General features: G+C 42.7%; 2 protein-coding genes and 1 non-coding gene across 5 annotated transcripts in view; 1 reads left to right on the forward strand and 2 right to left on the reverse strand.

Annotated features, from left to right (window-relative positions):
- trim3b (tripartite motif containing 3b) overlaps window positions 1–5,685 on the reverse strand; it is a 29,286-nt gene extending 23,601 nt beyond the window's left edge. For 2 of the 3 annotated variants that reach the window (XM_086226867.1, XM_086226862.1), the window contains exon 1: window positions 1,035–1,275. The gene's annotated coding sequence lies outside the window, so the exon portion shown is untranslated. Of the gene's footprint in view, window positions 1–1,034; window positions 1,276–3,785; window positions 3,864–5,355 lie in introns of those variants that run through there. The other variant, XM_086226865.1, reaches the window with a different exon arrangement.
- Window positions 4,523–4,594, forward strand: trnaw-cca (transfer RNA tryptophan (anticodon CCA)). Its single transcript has one exon. It is a non-coding gene; the product is annotated as a tRNA-Trp (tRNA).
- A 1,458-nt stretch (window positions 5,686–7,143) lies between the features above and the next one.
- Window positions 7,144–13,151, reverse strand: fhdc3 (FH2 domain containing 3). The gene is made up of 12 exons (XM_086226338.1): window positions 13,006–13,151; window positions 11,507–11,976; window positions 11,248–11,309; window positions 10,725–10,827; window positions 10,468–10,553; window positions 9,861–9,961; window positions 9,700–9,770; window positions 9,474–9,581; window positions 9,320–9,390; window positions 9,081–9,198; window positions 8,789–8,953; window positions 7,144–8,427 (listed from the first exon to the last, which is right to left on the reverse strand). The coding sequence occupies exons 2-12, from the start codon at window positions 11,939–11,941 to the stop codon at window positions 7,399–7,401; spliced, it is 2,349 nt and encodes a 782-aa protein (XP_086082464.1). The 5' UTR covers window positions 11,942–11,976; window positions 13,006–13,151; the 3' UTR covers window positions 7,144–7,398.
- Between the last annotated feature and the right edge of the window lie 481 nt (window positions 13,152–13,632).

Genomic DNA, 13,632 nt, shown 5'->3' on the forward strand with positions numbered 1-13,632 from the left:
CGTGTTTTCATGGTCAGGTTTACATCCCTCCTGGCCTGACTCCCACCCCTCCCATTCAGCTCTGGTGACATTCCTCTCATGCCAGCTGGACATTCCAGTCTCTACTTCCCCCAACGGCGACCAGTGGTGCCCCCGAGAAGCATTTATAAAAATGTCCTTGCTCGTCATCCCGATGTGTCCTCACTTGAAAACACATATAGGAGCACATACACACACACACACACACGTGGTCATCCAGTGGTTCTCGTCATGTGCTTGGGGACAACATCATCTACTGAAAATTGATCGTTCACACCATGACAATGTGGAAATAATGGAGGATACTGAGTACATACTGTGAAACCCATTTTACTGACTTTAAGACTGTCCTGAAACAAAGTTGATAAAAAAAAAACTTGCTTTAAGCTTGATTTCGAGGTATTATTACACTCGGAATAGTTTTTTTTTTGGAGGGGAAGAAACTGCTCAACCATCGTAACTACAAGATAATGCAATCTTTTCAACTGACTTATGTTTCTTGAAATTAAATTATGTGAAATAAAGTGAATAATATGAAACAGATGGAAGCCGATTGCCAACAATTTGTGATTTCCAAAAATAATTCCTATTAAACTTGCTTTCTCAGTATTTACATGCCTGTTGAAAACATTAACATGCTGCATCAAGCCTGCACTGATGGTCCTCCTGTGTTTGCCTTGTTGTGAACATGCACCTTTCCATCTCCCCACTCATCTCTGATCACAGTCCAGGCAACCTCATGTATACAGCAGGAAATCTTCTCAGGTTATGTTGCACAGCGCGGACTGACGGATGGCCTGCAGCATTATTTTGCATACAGACAACAGAGACTGTAGGTGTCCACCAGTGGGAGGGAGGGAAGGAGTGAGGGAAGGAGGGAGGGAGGGGGGAGAAGGATGGAGAGAGAATAGATGAGGACATGAGAAGAGAGGCAAGGCTGAGGGTGAGAGGATGGAGGGAAGTGTTGCCTCACTGTGGGGATGGTACGAAAGAGTAGGAGAAAGATGTGTACTTACACCAGGTTAAGATGAAAGAGGGGTGGAGGGAAGTTTCAGCGCGCTCTCCTCCAGAGGGAGCGATATCCATCCACAAAACCCGACATGGCCAAAGCAAAAAATAAAACAAAACAAAAGCACTTCACCCAAAGAGGAATGTAGGTATAAGGACAGGGCGTGAGTGAGTGGACGGTCGTGATCTGGCTTTAAATGCATGTATGTGTTCGAGCGGGAAGGAAAGCAACTGAGGGAGGGAGAAAGAGAGGCTCATAGGACACAGGAGACACAGGGAGATTGTACGAGCTCACTGGCTGGTGTGAAAATGGGAGGGGGTTGAATTGTCCAATGGTGTAAGAGATGAGCAGAGGGGAAGGAGAGATGGCAACAAAGAGACAGAGATTTTTTAATTTTCATAATTCCTGCCTTGCTTACCTCTCCTGTCTCTCTCCCTCTCTCTTTAATTGCATTAGTAAGAGAAGCAGAAAAGCCCAAATTATTAAACAGAAAAAAATGATGTGAGATCAGTGAAAGTCACTCTTATACAGGCTGATAGGAGGAAGAAGAAAGAATAATCCTGGTGATAGAGGGACAAATGTAGGGCTCAGCTTCAAAGAGAGATGTAGAAAGCTCAGCTTCTTCCTACAGGAAACAAGAATGTTTGATTAAATGTTGTTTAGAAGAAAAAGAAGACATTCATTGAATAGAAATTTAAAGACAATTGTGGTCGTGGCGTTTGAAGCATGTGAGTGGACACAGTGGAGGCATGAGCACTGTTCTCCTTGCGCCTGTGTGTATGCGCATGGGGGTGGGGACCAAACCATCTTCCCAAGATTTGCTGCGGGAGCACCATGTTGCCATGGAGACTGCATCCAATGCAGCAGAACATACAGATGGCTGCTCTCTCTCTCTCTCTCTCTCTCTCTCTCTCTCTCTCTCTCTCTCTCTCTCTCTCTCTCTCTCTCTCCTCCCTAAGCTGTTAATCATAAAAGCTGATCTCTGAGCAGGTTTCACAAGAGTCTGACTCAGCACGTTGACAAACTTGACAAATTTGACAGGTTTATTTATCCATACAAGAAATACTGCAAGATGATTCATCACTAGAGGGTTAAACCCGAGACACTATGCACATAAAACTTCCTCTGATTGAAAAAAACTGATGTATCAACAGATCAGTCAGCTGTTGGAGGGGCAGTTGGAGCAGAAAGGAAACACACTGTCTTGTAAGTGTACTTACACTGGTGGCCTTTTGAAATTTCTGTAAATGCATTACTTTATCAAGTTCAAGCAGAAATGCAAGGAAATTCTAAATAAAAGTTTAGAATTTATTATTTATTTATCATTTTAGATGAAGGAATCTATCATATTCAATGTGTATCTCAAATATTTGACAATAATTAGGATGAGGACTTTATAATTAGATACCAAGCTAGAACACTTTCAAACTGGATCAGCAGCAGCTTCATGCACAAAAGGTTCTAATGAGTGCTGACATTAATGATAATAATAATAAAAGCAACATATTGAACACAAGGTGTTTAAAATACTGTTTGCGACTGAAATGATATAAAACGAGTGGGGACTCGGACCCTAACCCCGATGAGGGGGCAACTTATATATGTTCCAAAAAAATGCACAAAACAAAAACAAAAAATAGTTCCATTTATCAAACTCAGATAAAAACATTGTTCTTTTATTTTGTAGGGATTATGGTTACATCCTCTGTTCAACCCCAGTAGTGGGAGCAGTTTGCCTTCTGTCTCAAGCCAGTATACTTTTTATCCTCTGCGCCCTTAAGAGAACAGACTTTCAACAAACTGGTAGATCCGGTCTTAGACGGGTTGTTAGTTATGGGAGACGGGAACCAAACAGCGTGGGAGCTTTGGCTGCAGCGGTAGTGAGTGCTTGAGGTAGAGAGTTATGGCTTGTTCAAACTTGAGGTTTCTTAGGTTACAGAGTGTCCAGCCACAAATTAGAGCGCACTCATAGAACTTTAAATAACTGACTTAATCAAAGCTACAGATATAAACACCAGAGCCTGACCCCTCCAAGCCCTCAGAATGCAGGAATCTGAGACACATGAAACTGTAAATCCTGCATCGTGTGCTGAAATATGTGCTTACTTTCACCCATTAGTCTGCGAGGAAGTCTTTGGTTTTTCTTTCTTATGACTGACCTGCCCAGAACAGTCTGCGTGAAATGAAGAATGTGGAAGTTTGTGCGATATGAATGACTTTTTACCCAGACATCATGATCATGAGAATGGGATGGCTGTGCGATGACCTCACAGTGGCCTTGACCTTTGACCACCAAAATCATTTCAGTTCATTTTACAGCAAATTTTTTTTTTTTTTTTACATCAAATTGAGGTTTTGCTGGCTGATATTCAGACAGACCTACTTATCAGGCTTTGGTGTAATTAAAGCAGTGAAATAAAGTCTGATGACACAAATAAGACCTAAATATTGACATCATCACACCTCTTGGCAACACTGTGACTTTCATGCAGCTAATCAATGTGTCCTGATGTTCAGGCCCCCCACAGCATCCTAATCAGAGCAGCTACGGCTCTGATGTCATTGCTAAGCATGATGACTGGTGACTGAAATTAATTTTTCATGTTCCCTAGATGGCAAAATAGAGTAAGTACTTCATTATGGAGTGGCACTCGGTTTCAAATTCTCCCAAAACCTCTTTCTATTGACTCCAACAACAGGCTGTGCAAAGTCTGCGCAAACAAAGGCCACTGATTTGACATTCATGCTGAGTACTTACCCATCCATTTTGCTCAAGACAGGCTGGTCAAGGTTAGCAGGTATGTGTCCTAGATTCTCCAAATGCTTCAATTCTTTCCTGAACAGAAAACAGGGATCAACAAACAGAAATTTAGTTAGAACAAATGTGTTGGATCACATATAGACCACGCCTGTTGTTTGTTTGGCTTCATACTGCAACAGATTACATCCCTTTTAGACTGAATGGAATAACTAGGGACCATAGACACATATGCCACATGCATTCTTCTATAAATTTGATTGTAAACCTTGTCAAGCATTTTCTCTTAAAGGGGCAACTGTTTAGCTGGCATTGTTTATCTGAGTGCTGGATGCAAACACAAGAAAGAAAACAAACCATTAAAATGATCCAAACTGGAATCCGAATGAAAACTAATTCTGCCATCTAGCGGCCAATTGACACGTTGCACCCTCACAATTTGTTGTCATGTGACACGTTCTCAAACACATAACATGCAGACCGAAATGCCACTTGCTCATTTGACGTGAAAAATCAGGAGACGCGCGCAATAGACGAGGCTGTGCGTTAGTGTTTGAAATGTCATGACATTTACTTTTGCAACTGTAGGAATGAATCTCACGACATTTGGAAATCACAGTGTTTTATAAGAGTCTTGATGTACACAAACGTGATGTGCATTATACAAAACATACTTGCCACAGAACTCCCCTAAGCAATAGTTTGAATCATTTTTATAAGCATAACAGTGCGAGTACGACCTCGTGGCGCAACGGTAGCGCGTCTGACTCCAGATCAGAAGGTTGCGTGTTCAAATCACGTCGGGGTCATTTCTTTACCTCTCCGTCAAGGGGAAATGCGGTACATTACGTTACTGTAGGCTGATACATGAGTAGCTGCATGAAATACTTCCAAAATCTTAGAAGCAGAACTTATAGTGCATTTGAGCCAAAAGGTATTGTTATTACCGCAGTAACTCCCTTTAAGCAGATGCATTAATTAAGACGCTAAATAATGCTTTGAACATGAAATAAAGGCTTTACTTTCCACAGGCACATACTGTTCCTGTCATACAGAATACTCAAAGGAGTTGTGGGAATCACTGTGTTCTTTTCCCAAAATGGGCAACAAAAGAAAAAGAGAACTAGCGGGTCCGGGACCCAGGACACATACGTACATTCCGCTTTGTCAGGGTATTGCAGAGAAATAACTGGGCTCCAGGGTGCTGTCTCAGAACCCACAATTTAATTTAAAGTACAATTGTGGACACGGCTCAGTTTATTCTTTACAGTTTGCAGCCTGAAATCTAATTAGGCTTCAACACTTGTAAACAGCCTGATGCCCGTAGCTGTAACGGTGGATTAGGTTTATAGCAGCAGCAGCAGCAGCAACAGTTACCACACAGTGTGATCTTGTGTCATGCCACTAAAACGCAGGGACATTTTAGTGAAAGAATTTGATTCAGTGTTCGCTGCATGAAGCATTCAATGTATCACTTCATAGGATAGATTTCATGAAAATATTTGGAATAGTTTTACTTCAAAACGTATTTCAAAGCTGATTTGTCACCATGTATTTAAAATCCATTTACCTTGTTGGTCAAGTTGTAACATTAAAACTATCCAGGCTTTAGTTGGCTCCTTCCCCAGTCTCGCTCCTGTATGTTCCCCGTTAGAATGCTCTTTATCAATAATATCTTGGTGTCCTCGTTGCTCTCATGCTCGTCTCCACTTAAATTCATCCCCACAACACAACTTGCACATCTCCCTCCCTCTCTTACTGGATCCAAGTTACCTCCTCCTCCCCTTCTCTCTCTCTCTCTCTCTCTCGCTCTCTCTCTATTCGGGCCTGTTTCTCATCTTTCACTGGTACACACACAAACACACACACAGGCACAGCTGATTTACAGAACCCTGGTGAGAGTGTAACTCGGCGAGGACAGTAGGTCACATCTTGTCCCCAGGAGTTGACTCACATGAGAGAGCAGAAGCAGAACTCAACATGCGGTCACAATAGACTGATTGTACTCTGAAGCTCTCATTTTACATCAAAACAGGTCAGTCAGTGCTGACATCCCCTCAGCATCAAGTACCAGACTGTGACCTCTGCTCGGTACAACACTGCGTTTTTGTTGGTCTTACAAAGATCTCAACCAATAAGGGGAGGTAAAGAGGATTTTTTTTTTATTTTAATTGTCTCAAACTAGTCTGAAAAAGAAAATCTATTTTCATTCCTTTAATTTGGCCCTTTCATTGGAGATGCCAGGCAACTGCAAATGTCCCCATTGAGCACTTGCCAGTAGGAGGGATGGACGTGGGAGGACAACGGAACAGTCAGAAAGGAGCCTTTATCTTTATGGAGCAGTATTACACTGTGAGACTGCTCAAATGAGATGGTTGTAAACACACCCCGTTACCCCGGCAACGCAGCTGAAAGCCTCTATGGTTCTGAGATCATCTGAAACTGAAGGGCGAGGCAGACGCAGCCAGTGTGGGTTCGCCAGCAGTCGCAGCACTGTTCCGGTCAAATGTCCCTGTTACTTATGATGACATCATAGGCTAGATATATGACATCATCATGTATTTAACTGTGGGCTAAATCAGTGGTTCTCAACCTGGGGATTCTCCCATGTGGAACACAGGGCTGTATTGTGTGCAACATCCATGTAAACAGGAACGTGAATGGAATATTCCTCAAGAAACTCATGTTAACACATTAATAGAAATATTAATGTTCATAGAAATAATGTCTTATTTGGAATAAGTCAATAGTAAATAACATCTAATCATTCATGGCATTAGATTTTATAGTGTAAAAATAAATTATAAACTAAATACAGTTCTTGAATAAAGGTCTACTGTGAGGCCTGTACTATTTCATTTTGTCACATTTACAGGCCCTCTTACCTCACTAATATAAGATGATTTATTTCTACTAGTAAACTTTTAGTCCCCAAGTACAAATGTTGACAAAGAAAGCGCGGTTATTTAAATAAATCTAAAACACTAAAACCAAAATAGAATTTATTCCTCTGTCTGGGCAAGCAAGTGCAGAGCAGGGGATGCAAAACCCTGATTATTCTGGGTGGGGTTCAAGATTTAAAAAGGGTTGAGAACCACTGGTCTAAATGACCAAAAATACCATATCTGTGATGGCGTCTGTATCAAAAGCCTTTGCTCTCCTTTCAGGGAGACTGAGAGTGAAGAAATAATAGATGAAATGGACAGCAGCTCCTGGAACCTGAGCAGGCGTCACTAAGACGACAATCAGGCGTTCAAGGATCTCATGACAGGGTGAGAAGGTGACAATTCAATCAAAAAGTGGGAAGTAGTTAAATATTTAAGCACATCATCCATATACAAGTAAAAAATTTTAAAAAGTTAAAATATCACCATTTATTGCACAGAAAAAAAGAGAAGAAAGAAAGATAGAAAGAAGGATGTTAAGAATTTTGAGTGTGGTTTGACTCCCAAAAATCTAACCTTCATGGTTGAAAGCAAGTCCCCCTTTGCCTTGGGTCCACTGAAGGCTTAAAAACCAGTAAAACAAATAGTAAAACAAACAGACGGAAACAGTCTGAAACACACATAAATGAAAAAGTCTCATCTTGGTCTGCAAAAAATAGTTTTTTCATTCAAGTGTTCGATGCCTTGAAGTCGAGTTCTTCCACATCACCAGGCTTACTTCTTCCCCCGAAGCGTCTGAAGAAGGATATGAGCCCGAAGGAGCTCGCTTGTCCCTCTGCATGGTTCTCCATCTTACTGCCAACTAATGAACACACGCTTCCCTCTATGGTTTCTGTCCTTGAGCCAGACGAGTATGACCTTTGAGGTTTGCTTCTCTGGAACAAGCCCCCCAGTCGGAAACTGGCTGCTGGGGATTTTCTGGAGTCATCCATGGAAACAGATCTCTGGATCAGACCCTTGGCCACGGCTCTTTGACCGCGACACTCCAAAGGTGAACAACCCGATGGCGATGTTAGACCATCCAGGTTGGAGGAAGTGGGCGGGTGATAAGCTTTGCCGCTCTCCCAAACTCCGTTGTTGAGGTCACCATCACCGGACATGGAGGCAAATCTGTCTTGAAGTGCTTGCCTGTGTTGGGGTCTTTGGGAGCAGGGAAAGGGACTCAGAATAGTCCACGGGGAGCCCATGTCCCCGTTATTGGCAAAGAAGTAGTCTCTGGTTCTAGGGCGAGGAGAACAGGGAGGAGTGTCTGGGGTTCTCTCGGATTGGCGAGGAGTGCCTGAAACTTTCCCCCTGTTAAGACAGCTTTGACTATTCTGGTAGATAAGCACCTTCTGAGTTATCTCACGCATTTTCTCAGCTTCTTCTTTGTTTTCAAGCACAGCTTCCTCATCCTCTCTCTGAAGTTTGGCTTGTTTCTTCTCAGGCTTCTCTTGTGTGATATGAGGCGTTTCCTCAGTTCTACCAACAGTGCCTGCACCGGGAGAACCTTCGACCAGGGACGGCATGTTCTTCCTGTATCTGGTGACTCCCTCTGGAGCAGTGGACAGAAAGCTGATAAGTGCCGACTCCAAGCATGAGGTCCCCTCCACAGACTCTGGTTCTGGTCCTGACACTGTGGACCTGCGTTTGGATTTAACACGAATGCTCTCCTTCCTCTTGCGTCTCATCTCTGCTGCCTCTCGCTCTCGGTTCTCCTTCAGTTGGATATTCAGGTAAGACACGATGCAGACAGAACATGAGAACACTTGTAGATGGGATGTGAGAATGCACATCAAGTCCCACGAACAGATGCAATGCAAATCTGACTTCATGTGAAGACGTGTTACAGACAAAGAAGATGTGAAGCGTTTTAAGATTTAGCACTTGGCAAAATTTAGGATAGAATGGTTTCACAAACTTTAATATGCATGTCTCCTTTTATCATTGAGAAATCTACAATCCTCAGCATGTAACTCTCAAAACTTTCATTTTCAATTCGGAAAAGATGCTAACACCTGAAAGCAGTACGCACTGACATCCCGCTGTTGTGTTTGTCCTCCATGTGTAGCCTCTTACCCGCACAGCCGTGTCAAAACGTTGGCAAAATGAGTGAAAGATGGAGCAGCACTCCTCCAGTTTGAAAGTGATGGGGTCCTCACAGAAGTACTCGGCGACAGCGCTGCTCAATGCACTCAGCTCCTGGAGACAGAACTCCAGGTCTGTCAGCTCAGAGTCGGCGCTCTGGGAGACACAAATGATGTGAACCACATGAAGTAATTAGAAGTTCAGTTTTTTTTTTCCTTGTAGATTTTTTTTTTTTGGGAGGGGGGGGGGGCAGATACGGGCAAACAACAAGGGAAAACCTCACCATTAGAAATCTCTCCATTTGTTCGAAGAGGTCAGGATGTCTGCTTGTATACAACTTCACTTCCTTGATCTTCTTCACTTCTCTCTCCAACTCTGTTATCACTTCCTCTTTACAAATTCTGTTGTTGCCAGAAATATTTACAGGTAAAAAAAAAAAAACAAAACAAAACAAATTTTAAAAATCATAAAAATATATTCTTAGATGATCAAAAAGACTGTAAGTGAACTCATGATAGAGACTTCGATGCCATCCCGATGTGTTCAAGCTGGCTGGGAAACGACAGCAACTTGACATCGATGCCCTCTGCTTGCTGTGGATGGAAGATGAAAGGAGCAGGTGAACAAATCAGCCTTGTTCCAGTGTTCATCGGTTCATCTTGGAGCTCCCCCTCACCTTGGCAACGTAGTGCATGAGGTTCATGCCGGGCTTGTTGGCCTTAGTGTCAGCCAGTTTGAGCAGAGACGTCATCCTGAAGCCAATAGCATTGGCACTGTAGCCTCCCTGAGTAATAAATCATTAGAAAGGTCTTTTTATTGGTATAATACATGCAGAGTGCAAGGGTAAACCCAGTGCACGGCAGGAATAACAAAAGTGGAGTTCAGAAAGAAGAAATACCAACAGCGTTCATGTAATTCCCAGCTTTTAATACCAGCCGGATGACTGAGTGGAGGTCATCACAGTCCAGCAGCTCTGAGGAGGACCAAGAGGTTAGACCATCACCTGTGAGATGAGTTGAGTGGAGAGAGGCTGCAGTTTGGGTGAGTAAGTGTGAAGTCTTACCATTAGCAGCTTTGGTCATGACACCAACAGAGTTCTTCACTTCCTCCATCAGAGGAAAGAATTCCTCCCTCAGCACCATCGTTTTCAGGAGCTCTTTGTAGCTGACGGCAAAAAAAAAAAATCCCATAAACTAAATAGAGAATTCTTGAATTTGCTGCGGTTTTCTCTTTTTTCTATCCAATTTTAAAGTGATAAATCTGACGTGTGTCCGAACAGTGAGGAAAACACACTATTTTAATGAGAGAAAAATTGTCTAATAGGTCGGAAAGTTTTATACTTTAATATGAAAAAACACAAAGTACACCGCAGCCCAAGTGGACTGATTAGCCTGAGGCGGGAGTCAAATTTTTTTTTTTTTTACACCTAAACTAAATGAAACATAGCTGCTAAGATGTCAAAAAGCCTGTTATTTAGCTCACTCTGCAAAAGTTACAGGCTGAAAATACACTGGAGCTTTGCAAACACAGAGACCACGCAGGTTTCCACAGGGAAGGATGCATGTAGAAACCAGGCTGGCAACTAAAAGAAACTAGTATTGAGTTAACAAATACTTTAGCCAGCTCTTGATATGAGTCAGAATTACAAGAGCGACAAAGCCCAGACTCACCCTGGCACTTTGACCAGCTGCACCATGAACTGGTCTGCCTCTGGTAACTGGGAGAGGTTCCCGCTGAACGACAGCAGCTGCTTCACCTGCACATTCACACAAGTTGGATGGACACGTGACACGATTAACAAAAGGTCCTGTAATCGTTCATCTTCACCCGTTAATCTTTTGTTCTTCAAGCAGAGACTGATTGGTTGCTTGTTTATTCAATGTAACCATAGCGCTATGATGAAAACAAGCTGTGGAGCTAACATTACCTCACTGTCCTCTGGCAGCAGTTTGCAAAGCTCCTTCAGTTTGCCTGCTCCAAAACGAAGCCAGTTCCCTTGACAGATGTCCTGCACCATTTCAGTCATTGGCCTGCAGAGGGAGACAAAAATACAATGATGATTTATTTCAAAAAGAGAGAGAGAGAGAGAGAGAGAGAGAGAGAGAGAGAGAGAGAGAGAGAGAGAGAGATGCTTGACTTCTTACATTTACACTCCTGTTAAGTGAAGTGACGGTAGTTGCTGACACTGGTTAAAATGCAACAATCAGTCACGCACCACACACCAAAAAGATGTTTCAAAGGGAATTTCCATGTCTTTGAATGCAGTCCCCTTGATAAAGAACCTGTTGATGGGCTAGTTATTAACACAGGGGAAGTAGCTTCCACTTTAAGATCCCCATTTAGTTGATGTGAGAGCATCTTGCATGCTGCAGTTCATCCACATGGAAAGACGTTTCAATCACACGCTCTTCTCAGAGTCTCAGTCTCACCAGTCCTTCAGCCATCCTTACCTCTTGAAATGTCTCAGGAAGATCCCAATGTTCATACTCTTTTTGGAGTCGAGAATTGTGACCTGTAGATGAAAGGAACACATGATGGTGCGTGATATTTGAGGAAGCTTCACACTCCCACCAACCGTTGTGCTTTAGCAGTTCCCCATCAGCAGTTCTGATAGTTCTTCTGTGTTCATGACTTCCCCAGCTTATCTGAATTTCCTGTAAACGCGTGCATCAATCACTGACAATGACACCGCCCTAGTTCATCCATTACCTGGGGCTCCTGTGCCAGAAGGTCCATGCTTTCACACGTCTTCACACCCACCATCTTTGAATTACGTAGCGAGGCCTGTTTGTCCACCTGGCTGAAGAGCTCCTCCATGCTCCGAATGTCCAGCACCAGGTCTCTCTGAGGCCGCTGGGACGTCCAAACGTTCACTCTACCCAAGACACGCTGACTGGGAAGAGTATCCCAGTTCAGCTTTTTCATGGAACGTCGCTGGACATTGCGAGTGTTGAAAGGAGGTGGAGGGAGAAGAGCGGGAGGGGGAGGTGGTGGTGGTGGTGGTGGAGGTGGCAGGGCAGCAGCAACATGGATGGGAGGAGATGCTTCTTCATCAACATTCAGTGGGAAAGGAGGGGAAGAGTGTTGAGAGGAACAGGTTGGAGGAGAAACAGACTTTAAAATCAGTTCTCCCTCCATCTGCATCTCTCACCCCGAGGATGACGAGGAGACGAGTCCCACTGTTGATGAAGCAGGAAGCATTTTTATTGTAAAGCGATCTTGAGTGCTCTGAAAGGCACTCATAGATCAAATGTAAAATTATTACTATTAATTACAGGGCAACGCTGATATCTGCTTCAGTTTTTTGAGGGCAGTCAAGCAAATGAAACACTAGACGTAGCTTTTCAGACGTTGACATTTTTATCGGATGGACAAATTCCTTTTAATCAGGGATGAATGATATCGAAAAGGTTTGCGATATGATTTAGAATATTAGAGGGAATGTTAACATTTCACAGCATTAGTCTCACTTTCCTCTATCACTAGAACTCTGAAAGTTTGACATTAGTTGGGATCTGCATCAAACAAAGATGTTTTCTGAGGATTGTAGAACATGATGTGATCGCAGGACTGCCTGCAGCACCAAAAAAGAGCACTTGTTCTGTAGTTGCTATTATTAATGACGAAATATTGAAATATGATGGCAACTTCAACACCTGCAATCTCCTTGTCAACTTCCTTCCTAACAGCTCTCGCGTTAAACTCTCTGCTTGTCTTGGACTGCAGTGACGAAGCACCCCAATTCATTTCCATTCAGATCATCTACCTCCAACTCTCTAAATACAGTTAATCTCACACCAATTATGCTCTTCAAAGTGCCTGTGGACAGATTCGGCATTAATACCATCTTCTATAAGTCATATCCATGATTGAATTTTCCATTGAAATGGTACTACTTGCTTTTGTTTGCTTTCAGCCGATACACACTTCATTTCTGACCGACAGGAAGCGTTGTATTGTTGTGTTAAATAAACTGAAACATCGGGCACTGTTCATATTCCGAAACATAAACTGAAACAATTCAAAATCTAAAAAAAAAAATGCCTGTAATTTTCCATATACACAGAACGTGGCCATTTTTAAATGAGATTTGCTGCTAAATTTTAAAAAAAGATAAAGAAAAAGCAGCAGGCTCGCATCACGAAAATCCTAAATTTAAATTGACTACATAAAGATTGAACATTTTCTTAAATAGTCGTTTTACTCACCGTAATCCTGTAAAACTCCAGCTGTCAAATAAATCCCTGCGCCCACCTCGTGTTGCAGCTGCAGCAGGTGAATCAGGCTGCTACGGTCAGTCGCTCGGTCCGGTCCCCAGACAGAGGCCACAGGTGCAGGCGCGTTTCCGCCAATCAAAGTCAACCCAGTAGTCCAGGTAAGCAGACCCGGGAACGCCCCCACAGGTACGATGACGTTGAGCAGAAATCTGTAGGCGGTCTTCTGATTAGTAGCACTTGGACCAGAGTGCCGCAGAGTAATTAAAAAGTCCAAATAAGTTCAATTTAGGCACCTTCCTTATTAATGGTCTTATATGATTGTGAACATAAATCAGGGGAGAGTATAAATAAATAAGTAAATAAATAAATGAGTAAAAAGTGTTTCTTACACATTTTTACAAATACTTTTCCACACCTGTAAGCAAGACACTCATGAATTCGCTGAACTGTCTGTTTGTGGGTGTGCAATAAGTCCAGCATCCATGTTCAAATTTGACAGCAAAACTTAAATTAAAGATGAATAAGCAGCTACATGGTTTAATAGAGCACGGATACGTTAAGAAGTCTTCATCAAAAGGGATTTACTCCGTTGATCTAAAGTGAACTGCATAGCCTACA

The sequence above is a fragment of the Aulostomus chinensis genome, chromosome 15 (assembly GCF_037954235.1).
Source record: "Aulostomus chinensis isolate RoL2024-O1b breed Wild chromosome 15, RoL_Achi_v1.0, whole genome shotgun sequence".
NCBI classification, from domain to species: Eukaryota; Metazoa; Chordata; class Actinopteri; order Syngnathiformes; family Aulostomidae; genus Aulostomus; species Aulostomus chinensis.

Coding starts and splice junctions, on each gene's coding strand:
- fhdc3 (XM_086226338.1), bottom strand. CDS start 11,941: ATGCAGATGGAGGGAGAACTGATTTTAAAGTCTGTTTCTCCTCCAACC. Junction 9,962..10,467: donor CAGCTGGTCAAAGTGCCAGG/GTGAGTCTGGGC, acceptor TTTTGCCGTCAG/CTACAAAGAGCTCCTGAAAA. Junction 9,391..9,473: donor TCATGCACTACGTTGCCAAG/GTGAGGGGGAGC, acceptor TTCCATCCACAG/CAAGCAGAGGGCATCGATGT.